The sequence below is a fragment of the Rhyacophila brunnea genome, unplaced genomic scaffold (genome assembly GCF_057557595.1).
Source record: "Rhyacophila brunnea isolate RB1 unplaced genomic scaffold, BYU_Rbru_1.0 scaffold_13, whole genome shotgun sequence".
NCBI lineage: Eukaryota > Metazoa > Arthropoda > Insecta > Trichoptera > Rhyacophilidae > Rhyacophila > Rhyacophila brunnea.
Window position 1 is genome coordinate 5,556,925 of NW_028232785.1, and position 16,092 is coordinate 5,573,016.

The window sequence follows — 16,092 nt, forward strand, 5'->3', positions numbered from 1 at the left end:
ACGCCTCAATAAAGCGATTTCAACAAAAAGTTTGGATCCAAATAATGTGGAGAAATAAACGCTTGATAGGTAATTATGTATTAAGTATTTCAAAAAAAAAGTTTTGAATGTGTCTCATTTTATTATTAAAACAAAAACATATTACATTTTTTGAATTTTATCCAGAACATTGTTTATTTTTCGATAAAAAGTAGGTTCTAACATAATAATAAATTATCTAAAATATTTTTTTGGGAAATAAATCAGTGAACTACCAGCAGAGTATTCATATATAATTAATATTATATTGTCGAACAAGAACATCTTTCGCACATGTTAAAACTATGAACTTATAATCCATCCCAGTGCAGCTAATCGCACTTTCAATTTCAAATTCAAGAGGCGCCCCCAAATTTGTCATTTTATTTTACGCTCCAGTGATGTTAAAATTATTAAGTCGCATCTAAAAAAAGAGCCAATACATTATTTAACACGCCTCTAGCACGCGTTGCCGCCATGACAGGTAAGTCACTGAGAAGAGTTCCTGTTGTCGCCGATTTCTTGCTGTCGGACAGTAATCAAGCCTAGCAAGAAATTGAGGTTATAACTAGGTATTTAGAATAGTGAACATATGAAATATATATATATATATAGAATATTAATATTTATAAAAGAGTCAGTTATGTAACTAAGTTGTCTATATAATATATTAATATAGATATATCGGGGATTTCATCGATCCATCACACAACTTCCTTAGGTACATAAAGGGTTATAAACAAAAGGCACAAAATAAGTTTATATTAATCCGAGTTCACAATAAAAGTTAATAAATCACAATATAAGTTCTCAAAATATTTAAAGTTCACACAATAAAATAAAAGTTATAGAAACACGAGATCGCACGAGGTCCCGGGGTCACAATATTAAATATTGGGAGCCGATGTCCAAAATTAACTTAGTCTGAATCCGTCCGACAGGATCTGATTTGCACAAGAAGACTGTTGATGAAGTCACAGACACAGATTCGAACTTGCTGTTTATGTCCATGAAAATTAAAAGTGTTAATATTGTGCCTGTGGCTTCTCGTACCGAATATACGAATGTATCGACATTTGGTTGAATGATTTGAATGCTACCCAATCGAAATATTTGCCTTTGCATTTCAATACCTATTTCCAAACTCCCAAAATACAGAAAATAGCTTGATTCTCTCTTCCTCATTGACCTTCGTCGAACATTTTCGCTTACATTTTTCCGAACAAGCCGGTTTTATCTTCTTATTCATAATTGTCTTGCTACTTGTATGTGATTTGTACTCCTTGCCGATATTTCTCGCCTTCTTTAATACATTCGTCTTCCAATTACCTTCATTCCTTTTTTAATGGAGTTGTCAAAATGGTAGTGTCATCTTCAGTTGACACTAAACAATTTGCATCAAGAGTACTGCTCGAATGTGGAGAAAAAGTAATAGTTGAAGTGGTTTGATCAGTGATATTAATTGGAATATCCAATTCATTGCTATTGTCAGTCTCACTATTTTGCACCGGTATGTAGGTTGTATTACCGATCAAATCTTCAGTCTTCAGAGCATGACACAATTACTAGAGGACAAAGAAGTAGACTGATCAGATATATAACTGGAATAAGATTAATTGCCAGCAGCAGCACAAATATATCCAGTATTTTAATTAATAGTATTATTTAACCAGCTGGGATCTCTGAAAAATAAAAATATTTACAATATTAGGTAGGTACTGTTACACCCATGATTATTGGGCCACTCCCGATAGTCTAAATTACGTAATTATTTGGTGTAACCATGTCACCTGACTTTAAGGATTTTACAAAGGATTGAGCAATGCGGCTTAATGCTTTTTTACCTATAACGGTTAGGCACAAAATACATGTTACAAATAACCAACTAGACAGGCTTCGATTCAACTTGTTATGGAACGAAAAGAAGAATGAGACTCTAAAAGAAGAAATCTGTAAGGTAGGTTATGCGTACGATGGCGTTATTTCCGACTCGATTTTGAAATCCAGCGTGTTTCTAAAAGTATAGGAAATAACAAATAAATATACTTCTGAAGGCGCCACCCTATTAACATTTTATCATAAACAGTTCAAGAAAGAAAATAAGAAATGAAAGAATGTCTTAAAGAATAAGTCCAAAATGTCATATATTAGACCAGGAATGATTTACAAAGAATTAGCAATCTACAAACATTTTGGGACGGAGAACGAACGTAACTATTAACTTCCTCCTGAATAACAGGTGGATGGCAAGAATCAAAATAATAAATAATCAAAACATCGTGAGATAAGGTTGATACAAATTATCTGGGCCTTTTTGGAATCGTGCCGTAACCCCAGCGGGCACGTTTGTTCACTGTGAAGGCTTGGGCGAGAGAGACGGAAAACAATCTTCACGCTGGTTCGATATCTTTGTTTTGTGGCAGGTCGGCAAAACACAAGGCGTAGAAAATAGTTCTATATTCGGCCGCAAGGCGTGAATAATTATTACCAGTAGCTAGGAACGATAAATCCTTAATGGTATAAAGTATTAAAATATCGTTACAAACCCTCTGTCGTTAGTAATAGGAGATGAAGCCAGAGGTTGAGCTTTTTCTTGCAACTTTCAGGGTGCGGTCAACGTGGTCACATCTGATGGGTTTAATGTGGTGTAACGATGAAATCCAAAAGGTGAAAACTCGAACTCTGTATTTTGAAGGACAGAGGAGATAATTCTAGTAATACGGATATTTCGCAAGGCGGCTTAAAGTGTTAAAACAGTTGACGACAGAAGAGTAATTATTTTTGAAGAGAGACAGCGATCTTATCATCGAGAGGCAACGGAGATCTTGAAGTCCTTGAAGACATCGCAGGGTCTTCCTTAACTCGTCACGAAGGTCCACTAAGATTGGCATCATGAAAAATCTAGCTACTATAAAAATATTCGTTCGTTCTCACATCAAAAAAATAAACTTAAGAATAAACAAGTAATTAAGTATACGCAGATACTTACTAAAAAAACACTTGAAATCAGTCGGGTCGCAGCCTATGCAGTCTTTGCTGCTTCAGTCGGTAATTTCTCTTACGAGTATGGTTTGAAAATTACTAGTCATTTTTATAATAATTAAAATTTTAAAACTTAGGATATTTACAATACTTATTAGTCAAATAATAAGAATTTTCTTTCAACAAAAAAGTAAAGCGTTTTTTATTAATGGTTAACATAAAAGACTAGGTGTTATATGTTTTATTAAAACATTTGCTTGAAACTAATTTCTGGAAATAGAGTATTCGATAGCTATGGAGTATAAAAGCCAGTAGCTGAAAGTTAAATTGAGCGTAGTTATGCACAAAGCAGCCGAGCCACACAAACCTCAAACAGAGATAGAAGCACTTTTATGTAAATTGTGTTTCTTTAAATCAGCAAAGCCTCTGTATACTGTGTATACTTTTTGAATGATAGATATTATATATATATATGATTTTGTATAACTTTTGAAGAGATAAAAGTATATAATCTATGATATTTTGGTGTTTTAGTAGTCCAGGTGTTTTGAGTAAAATGATTTTTTTTAGAATAGACATTCTGCAGAATGCAGCCATCTCTTATGTTTGTAAGAAAAGTCTTTATTTTTGATTATTTTCTTTAAAAATAGCCTTCTAAGTTACTAAATTATTATTGGAATTTCAAAATTATGAAAATAATTCGAAAAACTTGTAAATTATACATCAATATTTAGCTGCCTGGCACTGTTTTTTATATGAAAAATCTGTATATTATATATAATAAAATGAAAAACATATAATGTAATTGAGAAAATAATGTTTATTAATTGAATGTAGAAAAACACACCTTACAATCACGATTTCAAAAATTTACTTAAGTACATAATATTATCATTCGGCTGCTTCTTGCAGAACGAATATTGCATATTTTTAGAACGCATTTATATGACATTTTTGTATGACAGCAGCTTGGTTGCTTTATGCAAATCGAAAATGTCATATTCTGCGATTGGCAAAATCTTTAAAACGCATTTATATGAGATGTTTGTATGGCAGCAGCTTGGCTGATTTGTGCAGAACGTAAAACAAACGTGTGAGATTATGGAAATCACAATAACTCATTTTTTTCAAAATTGTGGCTTGGCTGCTTTGTGCATAACTACGCTCAATTACTGGATATGAGTCGTCTTACAGTAATCGTTTGACAAAGTTCGTAGTATATATTACACGAATATACATTATGATAGTTTACAATATGGTGTATAAAAGTATTTGGTATACATAATTATACATCAGCAACTGCTTTTGATCTGGCGTTTGATTTGTAGTCAGTATATTAGTGATCAAATATCTATTTTTAACTTATTAAATTATTCGACCGCAAAATTATTTTTTTAGCGACTCATAACGGTAAACAAGTTGACTGTTTAGCTGGATCAGCAGATTGATTGACGAAATGAAATTCGGTGTTGCAATGGAAAATTAGTCGAATAATCCTTTCCCATAGTATCATATTATATTTGTAATAATAAATAAAATTCGCAAACTACTCGAATTTAAACCGCTGACTCGTTCAAAATAATTATGTACCAGAATATAATGTTTATGTATTACTTTTGACTGTATAAACAACTAATACTGATTTATCAAAATATCACTCGAATCTAAGTACCTGGATCGTTACTATCTCAGAAGGTAGATAATATGTACTGTCATTGTATTTATACCATTGTGCCGATCGTTACGCTGCTAATAAAACTCGCTCCTGCATACATCTTCGTCTTCTTTATTATCATCCTCAACACCATAACCCACACATCGAACACCACAATAGTGACACCAACAGATTCATTAATATCGGAATAAACTCACTGTTTTTAAAAACAGTCTCCGATTATATAATGTTTTTCACCAAAGTAAGCCATTTTATGTAATTTTATTCTAGTGGATTATTTACAAGAGTCGTTAGATTGGCACATTTAATTGGATTTTATTACCAGAATGAGTCAATTTGTGTTTTTTCATATCACTAGATGTTATACAAGAGTAATAACATTGATCACATTTAAATGGCTTTTCACCAGAATGAGTCATTATGTGTTTTTTCAGAGAACCAGATGATATACAAGAGTAATGACATTGATCACATTTAAATGGTTTTTCACCAGAATGAGTCATTATGTGTTTTTTCAGAGAACCAGATGATATACAAGAGTAATGACATTGATCACATTTAAATGGTTTTTCACCAGAATGAGTCATTTTGTGCCTTTTTATATTACAGGATGTTATACAAGAGTAATTACATTGGTCACATTTAAATGGCTTTTCACCAGAATGAGTCATTTTGTGTATTTTCATATGACGAGATTGGATACAAGAGTAATTACATTGGTCACATTTAAATGGCTTTTCATCAGAATGACTCATTTTGTGTATTTTCATAGAACCAAATGTTATACAAGAGTAATTACATTGGTTACATTTCAATGGCTTTTCACCGGAATGAGTCATTTTGTGTATTTTCATATAACGAGATTGGATACAAGAGTAATTACATTGGTCACATTTAAATGGCTTTTCATCATAATGATTCATTTTGTGATTTTTCATGTTACCAGATATTATAGAAGAGTAATTGCACTGATCACATTTAAATGGCTTTTCACTGGAATGACTCATTTTGTGTATTTTCAGAGAACTAGATGTTATACAAGAGTAATTACATTGGTCGCATTTAAATGGCTTTTCACCGGAATGAATCATTTTGTGTATTTTCATATGACGAGATTGGATACAAGAGTAATTACATTGGTCACATTTAAATGGCTTTTCAACAGAATGATTCATTTTGTGATTTTGCATGTTACCAGATGTTATAGAAGAGTAATTACACTGATCACATTTAAATGGCTTTTCACCGGAATGACTCATTTTATGTATTTTCATAGAACGAGATGTTATACAAGAGTATTTACATTGGTTACATTTAAATGGCTTTTCACCGGAATGAGTCATTTTGTGTATTTTCATATGACAAGATTGGATACAAGAGTAATTACATTGGTCACATTTAAATGGCTTTTCATTAGAATGAGTCATTTTGTGAAATTTCATACCACTAGATCGTTGGCATGAAAAGTCACATTGGATACATTTAAATGGTTTTTTAACTGTGTTTTTTTCTTTTTTCTTTAGATTGTTGATATCAGATATTTTATGACACGCTTTGTGAATGTTCAATAGAGATAACGATTCAAAAAAATTAAAACACAAACTGCACACAAAATTTTCGTTACTAAACGATTTTTTCTCTAATTTTATAACAGCTACCAATAATTTGGGATCTGCGACGCTAGATTTTCTATGCTCACATTTAGCAGTGCTACTGACAAAATAACTAATCGTTTTACATGCTCCCAATTCTTTTTTAATGTCTTGATAGTCAATCTGTATTCCATCGTATGGCTCTTGTACTTCTAAGATTCTCTCTGACAATCGGAGAGTAGAGAAATAGGGCATGTCCGTGGTTGCAGGGATCAACTAAAAGAACGTAGAGTACTGCATATTAACATGAAGATAAACGACATAGGTACATATATCAGAGAATAAAAATTAAAAAATCAAACAACCTTAAGGGCCGACTAGTGCTAGGTCAAAATAGAGATGATAATAATATATTTTCAAAGAATAAGACTAGAAATTCCATAAATGTACAAGAAGTTTTTTTATATAATTTTAAAGCCTTATTATTTATTGAATTTGTATTAAATATTTGATGACTGCATAAAGTATTTTTATTACATATAATAGAATATTTTAAACCTCTCGATCTAATGGTTTCAGTACACTAAAGTGCCATGAGTTTTCACTTTTAAATATTATTTATTTTTCAATGCATTTATAAAGCTATTAGTAAAATTGTTGGAAGTATTATATTCTTAGTAAAATAATTACGGTAGAAAATTATATATATTATAATAAGTGTGAAAGCAAAACTGACGCAGTTTAACAAGAATTCTGATTGATTTGTAATAACTATCGACCGTAGAAGAGGTAGTATTTTTTTTAAATACGCCATATCTTTTGGTGGAATTTCTCATCATACTTAGCGCTCTATCCGCTTCAAACAGACGTCAGACATGTGCTCGTCTGGAATGTCATTTTTTTGTCAAAAAAAAACCTGAACGCATTGGCATTGTATTCAGATTATAATGTTTATAAATGCGTGTATTATGAAAGTGCGTGTATTATTACTAGCCAAGTATCAACAAAATAATGGCATTATTTCAAGTTTAAAAAAATACAACCTCATATTCAGACATCTAAATGAATATTTTCAACGAATGATACCAATAAAATTAAACCTTCGTATTTTTTTTTCTACTTTTTTAATAATATAAAAACGGTTTTAAGAATAAATTATTAGAATTAATAGTTTTTTAGTTCGCGTAAACGACTATGCTTTATTTTTTGTTTGCAATCGTTCAATAACAAATTATTATTATCATTTTTTTTTTTTTTTTTCGTCGGAAGCCAACAGCGGTGGAGTGAGGTTGTACAACTTCGCTTGCGTATTCGTGTCGCTATTCGCCTGGTTACTCGCGAACGGTTATAAATACGGGATACAAAAAAAATAATATTGTTTGTAAATGAATTTGACAATAAACTCAACATGTGTGGTCCCATGTGATTTTGACAATCAGTGCCAGTGCTTGAGAAAAAGTGAAAAATATTTATTGTTGCACGGATAGTGCACTTTGTGCGGGGAGTGCGTCAAACTCTGTGAAGCGAGGGGTTGTCCACACTGTTTTTTGTTCACACTGTTGCGCGAATTCCAAGACCGCGTGAACGGCAAAAACAATAAAATGGAAAACACCACAATGGAAGTGAATGAAACCAAAAAAACGAAGAAGAAAAGAAACGATGATGAAGAGGAAGTGGTTGGAGAAAAAGAAGAAGAATGGCAGACGGTGACCTCTGGAAAAAAACCCAGAAGAGACTCTGGGGTCACTCCAAAGGGAAACCAAAACATCGTCATGATAGCGACGGGAAGTAAAATTCCATTAAAGTTGAAAATAGCGCAGATGCTGCATAAGGCAGGAGTAAAAGTACAGAAAATTTACAATAAAAATTTAAAGACGTACATCCAAGTAGAAGACGAAAAAGAAGCAGATAAAGTGAAACAAGCTGGAGAACTCAAAGATCTCGGTTTTCTGACCAAAGAGAATGACTCCTACTCTTATGGAGTAATAAGAAAAGTCGATATTGATATGGACCTCCAAGAACTGCAAATGGAAATCAAAAGTGATGCAAAAGTAATCAACCTTAAGAGGTTGACAAGAAAAGGTGATACAGGAGAGCTGACAAAGACCTCGTCAGTCAGTATTAAATTTGGGGAGAAAATATTGCCGAGAACAATTTACATATATGGAGTCTCTTTTGCTGTAGAACCGTATGTATTCAGGGTTATGCAATGCTACAAATGCTGGCGATATGGGCATATCGCGAACAATTGCGGACGTACAGTAGAAACGTGCCCTAAGTGTGGTGAAAACCACAAAACCTGCGAAAAAAATAAGGAAATTACGTGCATCAATTGCAAAGGTAACCACGCGGCAAACAGCCAAAAATGCCCAAAGTGGCAAGAGGAAAAGAATTGCAAAGAAGCAATGAAAAAAATGAACATACCTTTCAAGGAAGCAAAAAAAAATATGTTAAATAATAGCTATGCTGACATATTAAAACAAAAAAAATCGTAGGAAGAGATGAAAGCGAAACAATTCAAAAAACTAAGGAAATCAAAAAGAAAGAAGAAGCGGTGGTAGAAGCTTCAGGCTCAACAATAATAGCTACAGGTAGTAGCGTAAAGCCTACAAAAATTAAGAAAAATTCAAAGGGGAAGACAGAGGTTAACGCGATGGGAGAAATTATGAAAGTCTTGCTGAAAGGGGGAGACTGGCAGCAGATCATTAAACAACTAATAATTAAAGCAGTGGACTGGGTATGCAAACAATTCAAAGAAGGACACTTAAAGGAAATTCATGGGGAGGTTCTGGAGCAAAATGGATAATAAAAAACAAATTAGGATTTTACAATGGAATGCCAGAAGTATGAAGCAGAAAAAGGATGATATAGAACTCTACTTAATAAGACAAAAAATTTCAATAGCATTAATCTCAGAGACTTGGCTGAGGTCTGAATTAGACTATCTGAAATTCAATGATTACACGATGTATAGAAAAGACAGAGGGGATGGTTACGGAGGAATAGCGATTCTGGTGCATAAAACACTGGCGTCTAACGAAAAGACCCTACAAGGCCTTCCAACTGAACTGGAGGCATGTCAAGTCGAAATCAGAGGGACACAAAAACTAAAAACAGTGACAGCAATATATTGTAAACCCAATGTTACCATTCGGAAAAACGCATGGAGCAGGCTCTTCGATCAAATAAGAGAGGGATCAATTATGGGTGGGGATTTCAATGCACACCACCCAATGTGGGATCATATACTTCGAGACGCAAGAGGAGAGGATGTCGCTGACGTATGCCTTGACTCTGACTTAGTAGCGATTAACAATGGACAAAGTACCAGGGTGGCCCCTCCAAATCAGAGAGGAGCGGCACCGGATATAACATTTATCTCCAATGAGCTGGTACTGGAAACCGATTGGAAAATAGACTCCGATACGATGGGCAGTGACCACTTACCCATTATCATCGAGTTTGTGGAAAATCAATGCCAAACAGAAATCATCCCAAGAAGAAATTACCCTAAAGCAAACTGGGAACAATATCGAGAAATAATCTCAAATGACATAGACAGACTTACAGAACCTACCAGAGATGTACAAGTAGAGTATGATAAATTGGAGGCAATATTGAATAATGGGGCAAATTCAAGCATTCCGAGACTCAAAGTATGCAGTCACCCAAACTTTAGACCAAAACCATGGTGGAACTCCGAAGTATCAAAGGCAATCGCTGAGAGAAGGCTTGCCTATACTCGCTTCAAAAAAATCAGTTCAACAGAAAACTACCTAGAACTAAAAAAAAAGCAAGCCACGACTCGAAAAGTAATCCTAAAAGCCAAAAGAGAAAGTTGGAAAGCATTTTGTGACTCCGTCAACTCGGAAACTTCCTACTCAGAAATGTGGAGAAAAATGAGTTGGATGAAGGGCAAATCGGGAAACAAATTCAAAAATCAACTGGATGAAAGCATGGCGTCACTCCTCCTTCAACAACTAGCAAGTAAATGTGACGAAACGAAGGAAGAAATCGGAGAACAGGAAACATATAATCCTAATGATACAGTGAAAGAAATTCTTACAGTGGCGGAACTAAGATCAGTAACCAAAAATAAAGACACTGCCCCCGGCATGGACGAAGTTTCATATTCCATGATCGCTCAGCTGCCAGAGATCGGAAAAAATAAACTAGTGGAGATATTCAACTTAATCATGGAAACCGGCAAAGTCCCTAGGCAATGGAAGGAAACGATGATTATCCCAATCTTAAAACCAGGGCGAGACCCTTCCCTAGTGTCGTCAGTCAGACCAATTGCACTCATATCATGCATGTGCAAAACGTTCAACCAGATGATTGCAAGAAGAATCGAATGGTTTGCAGAGAAAAAACAACTATTTCATCACAATACTACGGGATTCAGAAGGCAAAAGTCGACTCTGGAAGACATAGGCAACCTAATACTAGACATCAATGCAGCACAGGTCAAAAACGAAGTAACCCTGACAACATTCCTGGACATCCAGGATGCGTATAATAATGTGCATGTGAAAGAAGTGTCAAGGGTGTTGAATGAATGGGGAATCGGTGGGAAGATCACTAAATATCTTAAGCAGTATTTAAATGAAAGAAAAATCACCATGTGCATTAATAATGAAAAGAAGAGTACGGTATGCTCAAGAGGCCTTCCGCAAGGAGACCCTCTATCGCCATTACTATTCAACATTCTTACAACTGACATATTAAAGTTAATAACAAGGGTCAACATTGTACAATATGCAGATGATTTCGCACTTTTTTGTTCGGGAAAAAGAGTAGATGAATGTCAAAGGTTAATGCAGAAGAGTCTTGACGAAATGAAATTATTATTGGAAATGCGAGGCCTCAAAGTAGCTCCCAGCAAAACTAAGGTGGTTCTTTTTGCCAGAGGCAAGAGACAAAACCAGCTTAACTTAAAAATCGACGGCACTATAATAGAAAGAGTAGACACTTATAAATTTTTAGGTATGAACCTGGACTATAGACTAACGTGGAAGCATCATATTAGTCAATGCGCGAATAGCCTGACACAACCTCTGAACATACTCAAAGTACTGGCGGGAGGTGGGTGGGGCGTACACCCCATTCATATGAGAAAGTTATACACGGCACTCATTAGAAGCCGATTAGATTACGGGAGCATGTTTTACCACTCCGCTGCCGAAACTAATTCGGTGAGGCTAGACCGCATCCAGTCCAAAGCGTTAAGAATATGTGGAGGATTTATCAGGACAACACCCATTCACGTGCTCCAAGCGGAACTCAGCGTACCTCCACTGAATGTCAGGAGATGGGCACTGGCCACCAAGACATGGATGAAGTGGAAATCTATAATAGATAACCCCATATTGGCAAAGGTGAAACTCCTATACGAGCTTGTTGAAAGCAATACATACTATGAGAAAAGAAAGCTCCCTCTACTGGTAGGAATCCTAAAAGCCACAGAAAGTTGGGAGGTATTAAATACAAAATGCCTAGGTATGTATTCGCTGAGGAGGCCAGTTGGTACCTACGACCTCAGCTCTGTTATCCAACTAGAGGTCAAAGGAATAGACAAACCAAAACGGAGCATAGTATCCGATAAAGGAAGAGAGCGTGTCGAAAAATGCTGACAGAGAGGTACGCAGGATGGAGCCACCTTTATACAGATGGATCCAAAGATCAGAATAGAGCAGGAGCAGCTCTTGTGATACCAGAAGTAGGTATAAACAAGAGCTGGAAGCTAAACCCAGCAATACCAATAATGACGGCGGAACTCATCGCGATAAACGTAGCCATTAAATACACTTTAAGCGATGATTTCTCGGCGCAATCCGCTGTCATTTTAACAGACTCCAAAAGCGCTTTACAACATCTTGCCGCAGCAACTCGCTCACATAACAGTAAAACCATAGCATACCACATCCTTGACCAGATCGACGCCAAGAAAAATAGAGGAGGAGATCTATGCCTTCAATGGATCCCATCGCACATGGGCATTGAGGGAAATGAAAGGGCAGATGATCTGGCAAAGGTAGCCGGCCATTCAGGGGTACCATATCAGTGGATACCAGAAAACCTGGACTGGAATGAGGCTATAAAGAAAATGTGCCATAGTATGTGGATAGATTTTCACCATAGGGCATCATTAGAAAAGGGGAAATGGAGTAAGTCGATTCTACCAACACCACGAGAGGTGCCCTGGTTTGTAGAGTCTTCTTTGACGAGGAATGAGCTTAAGTTAATACTGAGGCTAAGAACAGGGCACATCATGGGCAAAAGATTTGATGTCCTCATGGGAAGAAGCGAATCGCAGCTCTGCGATGAATGTCATGTTTTAGAGGACATTGTACATATAGCACTGCAATGCCCCAAATATGAAGCTCACAGAGTACAGCTGCGAATTGCAGATATCTATGAGAATGTCGACGAATTGAAGGGTGTCCTGGCGGTGGGTAAGACGGAAGAGCTAGGCAAAATTGTAAAGTTATTTAACAGAATAGGAGTGAGGACCTGATCGACGGATCCCCTTCTAGAAGAGAAGAGGCGATATGACAGCGAGTCGCAGTCAAAGCCTCGGTAAAATCAAAAAAAAAAAAAATTATCATTTTTTCATCATCTTAATTTTTCATAATAAAAATAAACTAATCGACCATTATTACTAATATTCCACTGTTGCCAGTACTAGTGCAACGCTTTGGGTATTATGTATGGCAACATTGTAATTTTATAAGTATATTCAGCTTTATTGCAAAGATCGAAAAATCGATTTTACAATCTCTTTAATTAAGTATTTAAAATAATAGTAGGTAGCTATCTATATTTTTTTCACATATAATTAATTACCTCTTGATATTTTGTGCGCTGGCTGGATACGTACGCTATGAATCAAAATGTAGGTATCAGGTGAACATACTATTCTAGAACGTGTACAATACTGTGGCGCACTAATACATTTATTAATAATATTCTATATTCTATATTTGAAATAATATAGGTAATGGCGTCACCTCTTAAATTAGTTAGTACATGTATCGTCTTGATATTTCTAAGCGCCTGGTATAATGAAATCAAATCAAAAAGTATGAGAGACAGTAAGTATGCGAAGAGATGTTCAATTTGATTAACGGAGCTCTAACGGTCTAATGTTAGATGCATTTGCAAATAATGATAATATTGCTTTCGTGTTAGAGGTATAAGTACCTCTTTGATGTTCTGACCGCCTAATACACCGACACTAAATCAAAAAGTATCCGTATCCTATTTGGCAACTGACCAAAATAAATCAGGTTGATTATCAGGAGGAATATTTGGAGCATCAGAGAAAAAATAAACTACTAAATTGGCACACACAATGTGTTCAACAAGGTGAGCATGTTCCACTTAAAACCTAGTGAAACCGTTAGAATTTTAGTATTAAAGTATTATTTTTTTCAGTTGCAACACCATTACAATTGTATGTAGGTAAGTACCTGATTTCCTGGGTTGCATTCGGAATAAGAGCGACTGGGTTGACGGTTATCATAATTGGTTTGCTCTACATCCTCTTGAACAATCTCATTCTCTGAGTCAACCCGCTCGAAATCAATCTCCGATTTGAAATTGGTAGGGTATTTTGAAGCGATCTAAAAAATACATTAATTCCATAAATATAAAAGCATAACATAATAATATATAAGTGTCTGCCTATGAAGATATATAATGGTGTACCGAAAAATTGTGTGTGTAATAAAGTGTCATCGTGGATCAAAAGATATTGCCTTGTATTAAAAAGTTACACCTTAATAGATATGTAAAAAAAATCGATTGTTTTCGACGAATAAATACTTTTGTTACAAAAAATAAGCCTACCTACCATTAAGTTAGTCAATAAAGAAATGGACCAAACGACAAAAATCTGTGACAGCATAGTCATTTCGTTAGTACAAAAAATATTATTACAATCCTTAGTTCAAATATGTAGGTATATCGAATTTTCGCCACCCCACGAACCATTACATGTGCTTAATTTAGTTTGTAAATATACTCCACAATATAACTCATAGCACTTTAAAAGCATGGATAATTAATTACAGACATTTTCTAATATACTATATTTGCCTTGATTTATCTGTCTGTAACGCACGGCAACAGCACACCACACACACTCTTTTTCCTGTTTGCGCATTACATAAGCTTCGAGCCAAACTACAAGAATTTTGATTGGTGACACTGCTACCCGGTGTATAGAAACTAGTTATTATAATAGGTACTTATCTAGAGAAACATTCGACTTGAATCCTGTTTCACACGTAAGTAAGTACCTACCTAAGTAGTGATGTGAAAATCCCGGGACTTTTACAATCATTTTACTTGCACGATCATGTCAAATGTATCGGAACCTTCGTATTGAACATAAGACCAGACTTTATTTTGTAATTCGCTGCTACTCACACATCGAATAAGCCTACCAAATAACTTGCATGAAACACTGCTCCAAAATAATAAACGTGCAGAACAAAACATCGCTGTAGATACGCACAGTACCGGGATTAATGATATGTAACACATTAATAAGATACACTTAATGAATGTCAATAATAAAATACCAAATATACTAAATAACAGGGAGTCCTTATCGCAAATCTAGTATCCAAAAACAAAGCACTATAGAAGCTAAAATCTAAGCATTGATATATTATGTACCGTTTTGTTCGTTACGATAAATTTATATAAAACATATTCTTACAAAATACGCTGTATTCAATGGTATAACAATAACGGAGCCAAATAGACATGATCACTAACAAGCACGATGTATGTTTATTACACAATATTGTATAAGTATGTAAGAACCTGATTTATTGGTTCGCATGTTGAATATGAGCAGCCAGGTTGCGGATCACTGTCTTCAACAAATTCTTCTTTGAAATCAACTTGGAGAGGATCAATCTCAGCTTTAGCATTGGCAAGGCTGTTTACAGGGCTCTGAAACACAAGATAGAAGGTGTTTTATAATACGTGTTTACACCTATATTATTATTATGCGTTGAGCACAAACACACGGTGTCTGTATGTGACATACTGTCTAGCTACTATTAATAAACGTGCAACAGCTGTCTTCAAATGGATGAGAGTAGCTATCCTGCAGCAATAGAGACGCAGAACCTATAGGTAGGTACTTGGTCAAACAATCGTTATTACATAATTGTTAACAAAACCGTGTATACGTATTATTGCAAGTTTCAGTTAGTAAAGTTCAATATGTCACGCAAATGTTTTATTTGCATCAGTAAGAAACCACTTCAACTTAAGTTTGGAAAACCTAACCTCAATAGTGCTGTTGGCATCGAAAACATTCTCTTGCTTTATACAAATGTTTCTAACCAGATTGTTTGGATGCATTGTTGTAACACCAACCCATTGCTGCACTTCCGCATCATCTTCAAAAGCATCTAGTTCACGTTTTGTATCCATTTTACGAAGTTTAATTGGCGTAAAAATGTCACAAGATAGACGGTAAGTAGATTGACAGCTGACGTGACAATAGATAATTGACAAACCTATTTCCATCTCACGGCCATAGACAAAACGTCTGATTTCCCTATAGAATGGCCATAAATGGAACTACAAACAACAATAGGACCCCAATTGAAAAATTTAGATTTGTCAGAATGTCAGATTTTATCTAGTTACGAGTCTTGATTGGGTTTTTTTTCAACAATGGCTCTCCCATCTCATTCTTCAGATAGGTAAGTTTGTGGGTCTGAATGCTGTTGACGATATTTGAAAAAATCATTACCGACAACTACATCATAGATAATTTATTATGGTATAAGGTAGGTA

General features: G+C 35.0%; 1 protein-coding gene across 1 annotated transcript; it reads right to left on the reverse strand.

The window, feature by feature from the left end:
• Nucleotides 1-507: 507 nt before the first annotated feature.
• Nucleotides 508-15,804, reverse strand: LOC147076242 (uncharacterized). Its single transcript, XM_085940350.1, has 5 exons — nt 15,634-15,804; nt 15,103-15,234; nt 13,740-13,892; nt 5,895-6,543; nt 508-563 (listed from the first exon to the last, which is right to left on the reverse strand). The coding sequence occupies exons 1-5, from the start codon at nt 15,721-15,723 to the stop codon at nt 508-510; spliced, it is 1,080 nt and encodes a 359-aa protein (XP_085796476.1). The 5' UTR covers nt 15,724-15,804.
• Nucleotides 15,805-16,092: the final 288 nt, after the last annotated feature.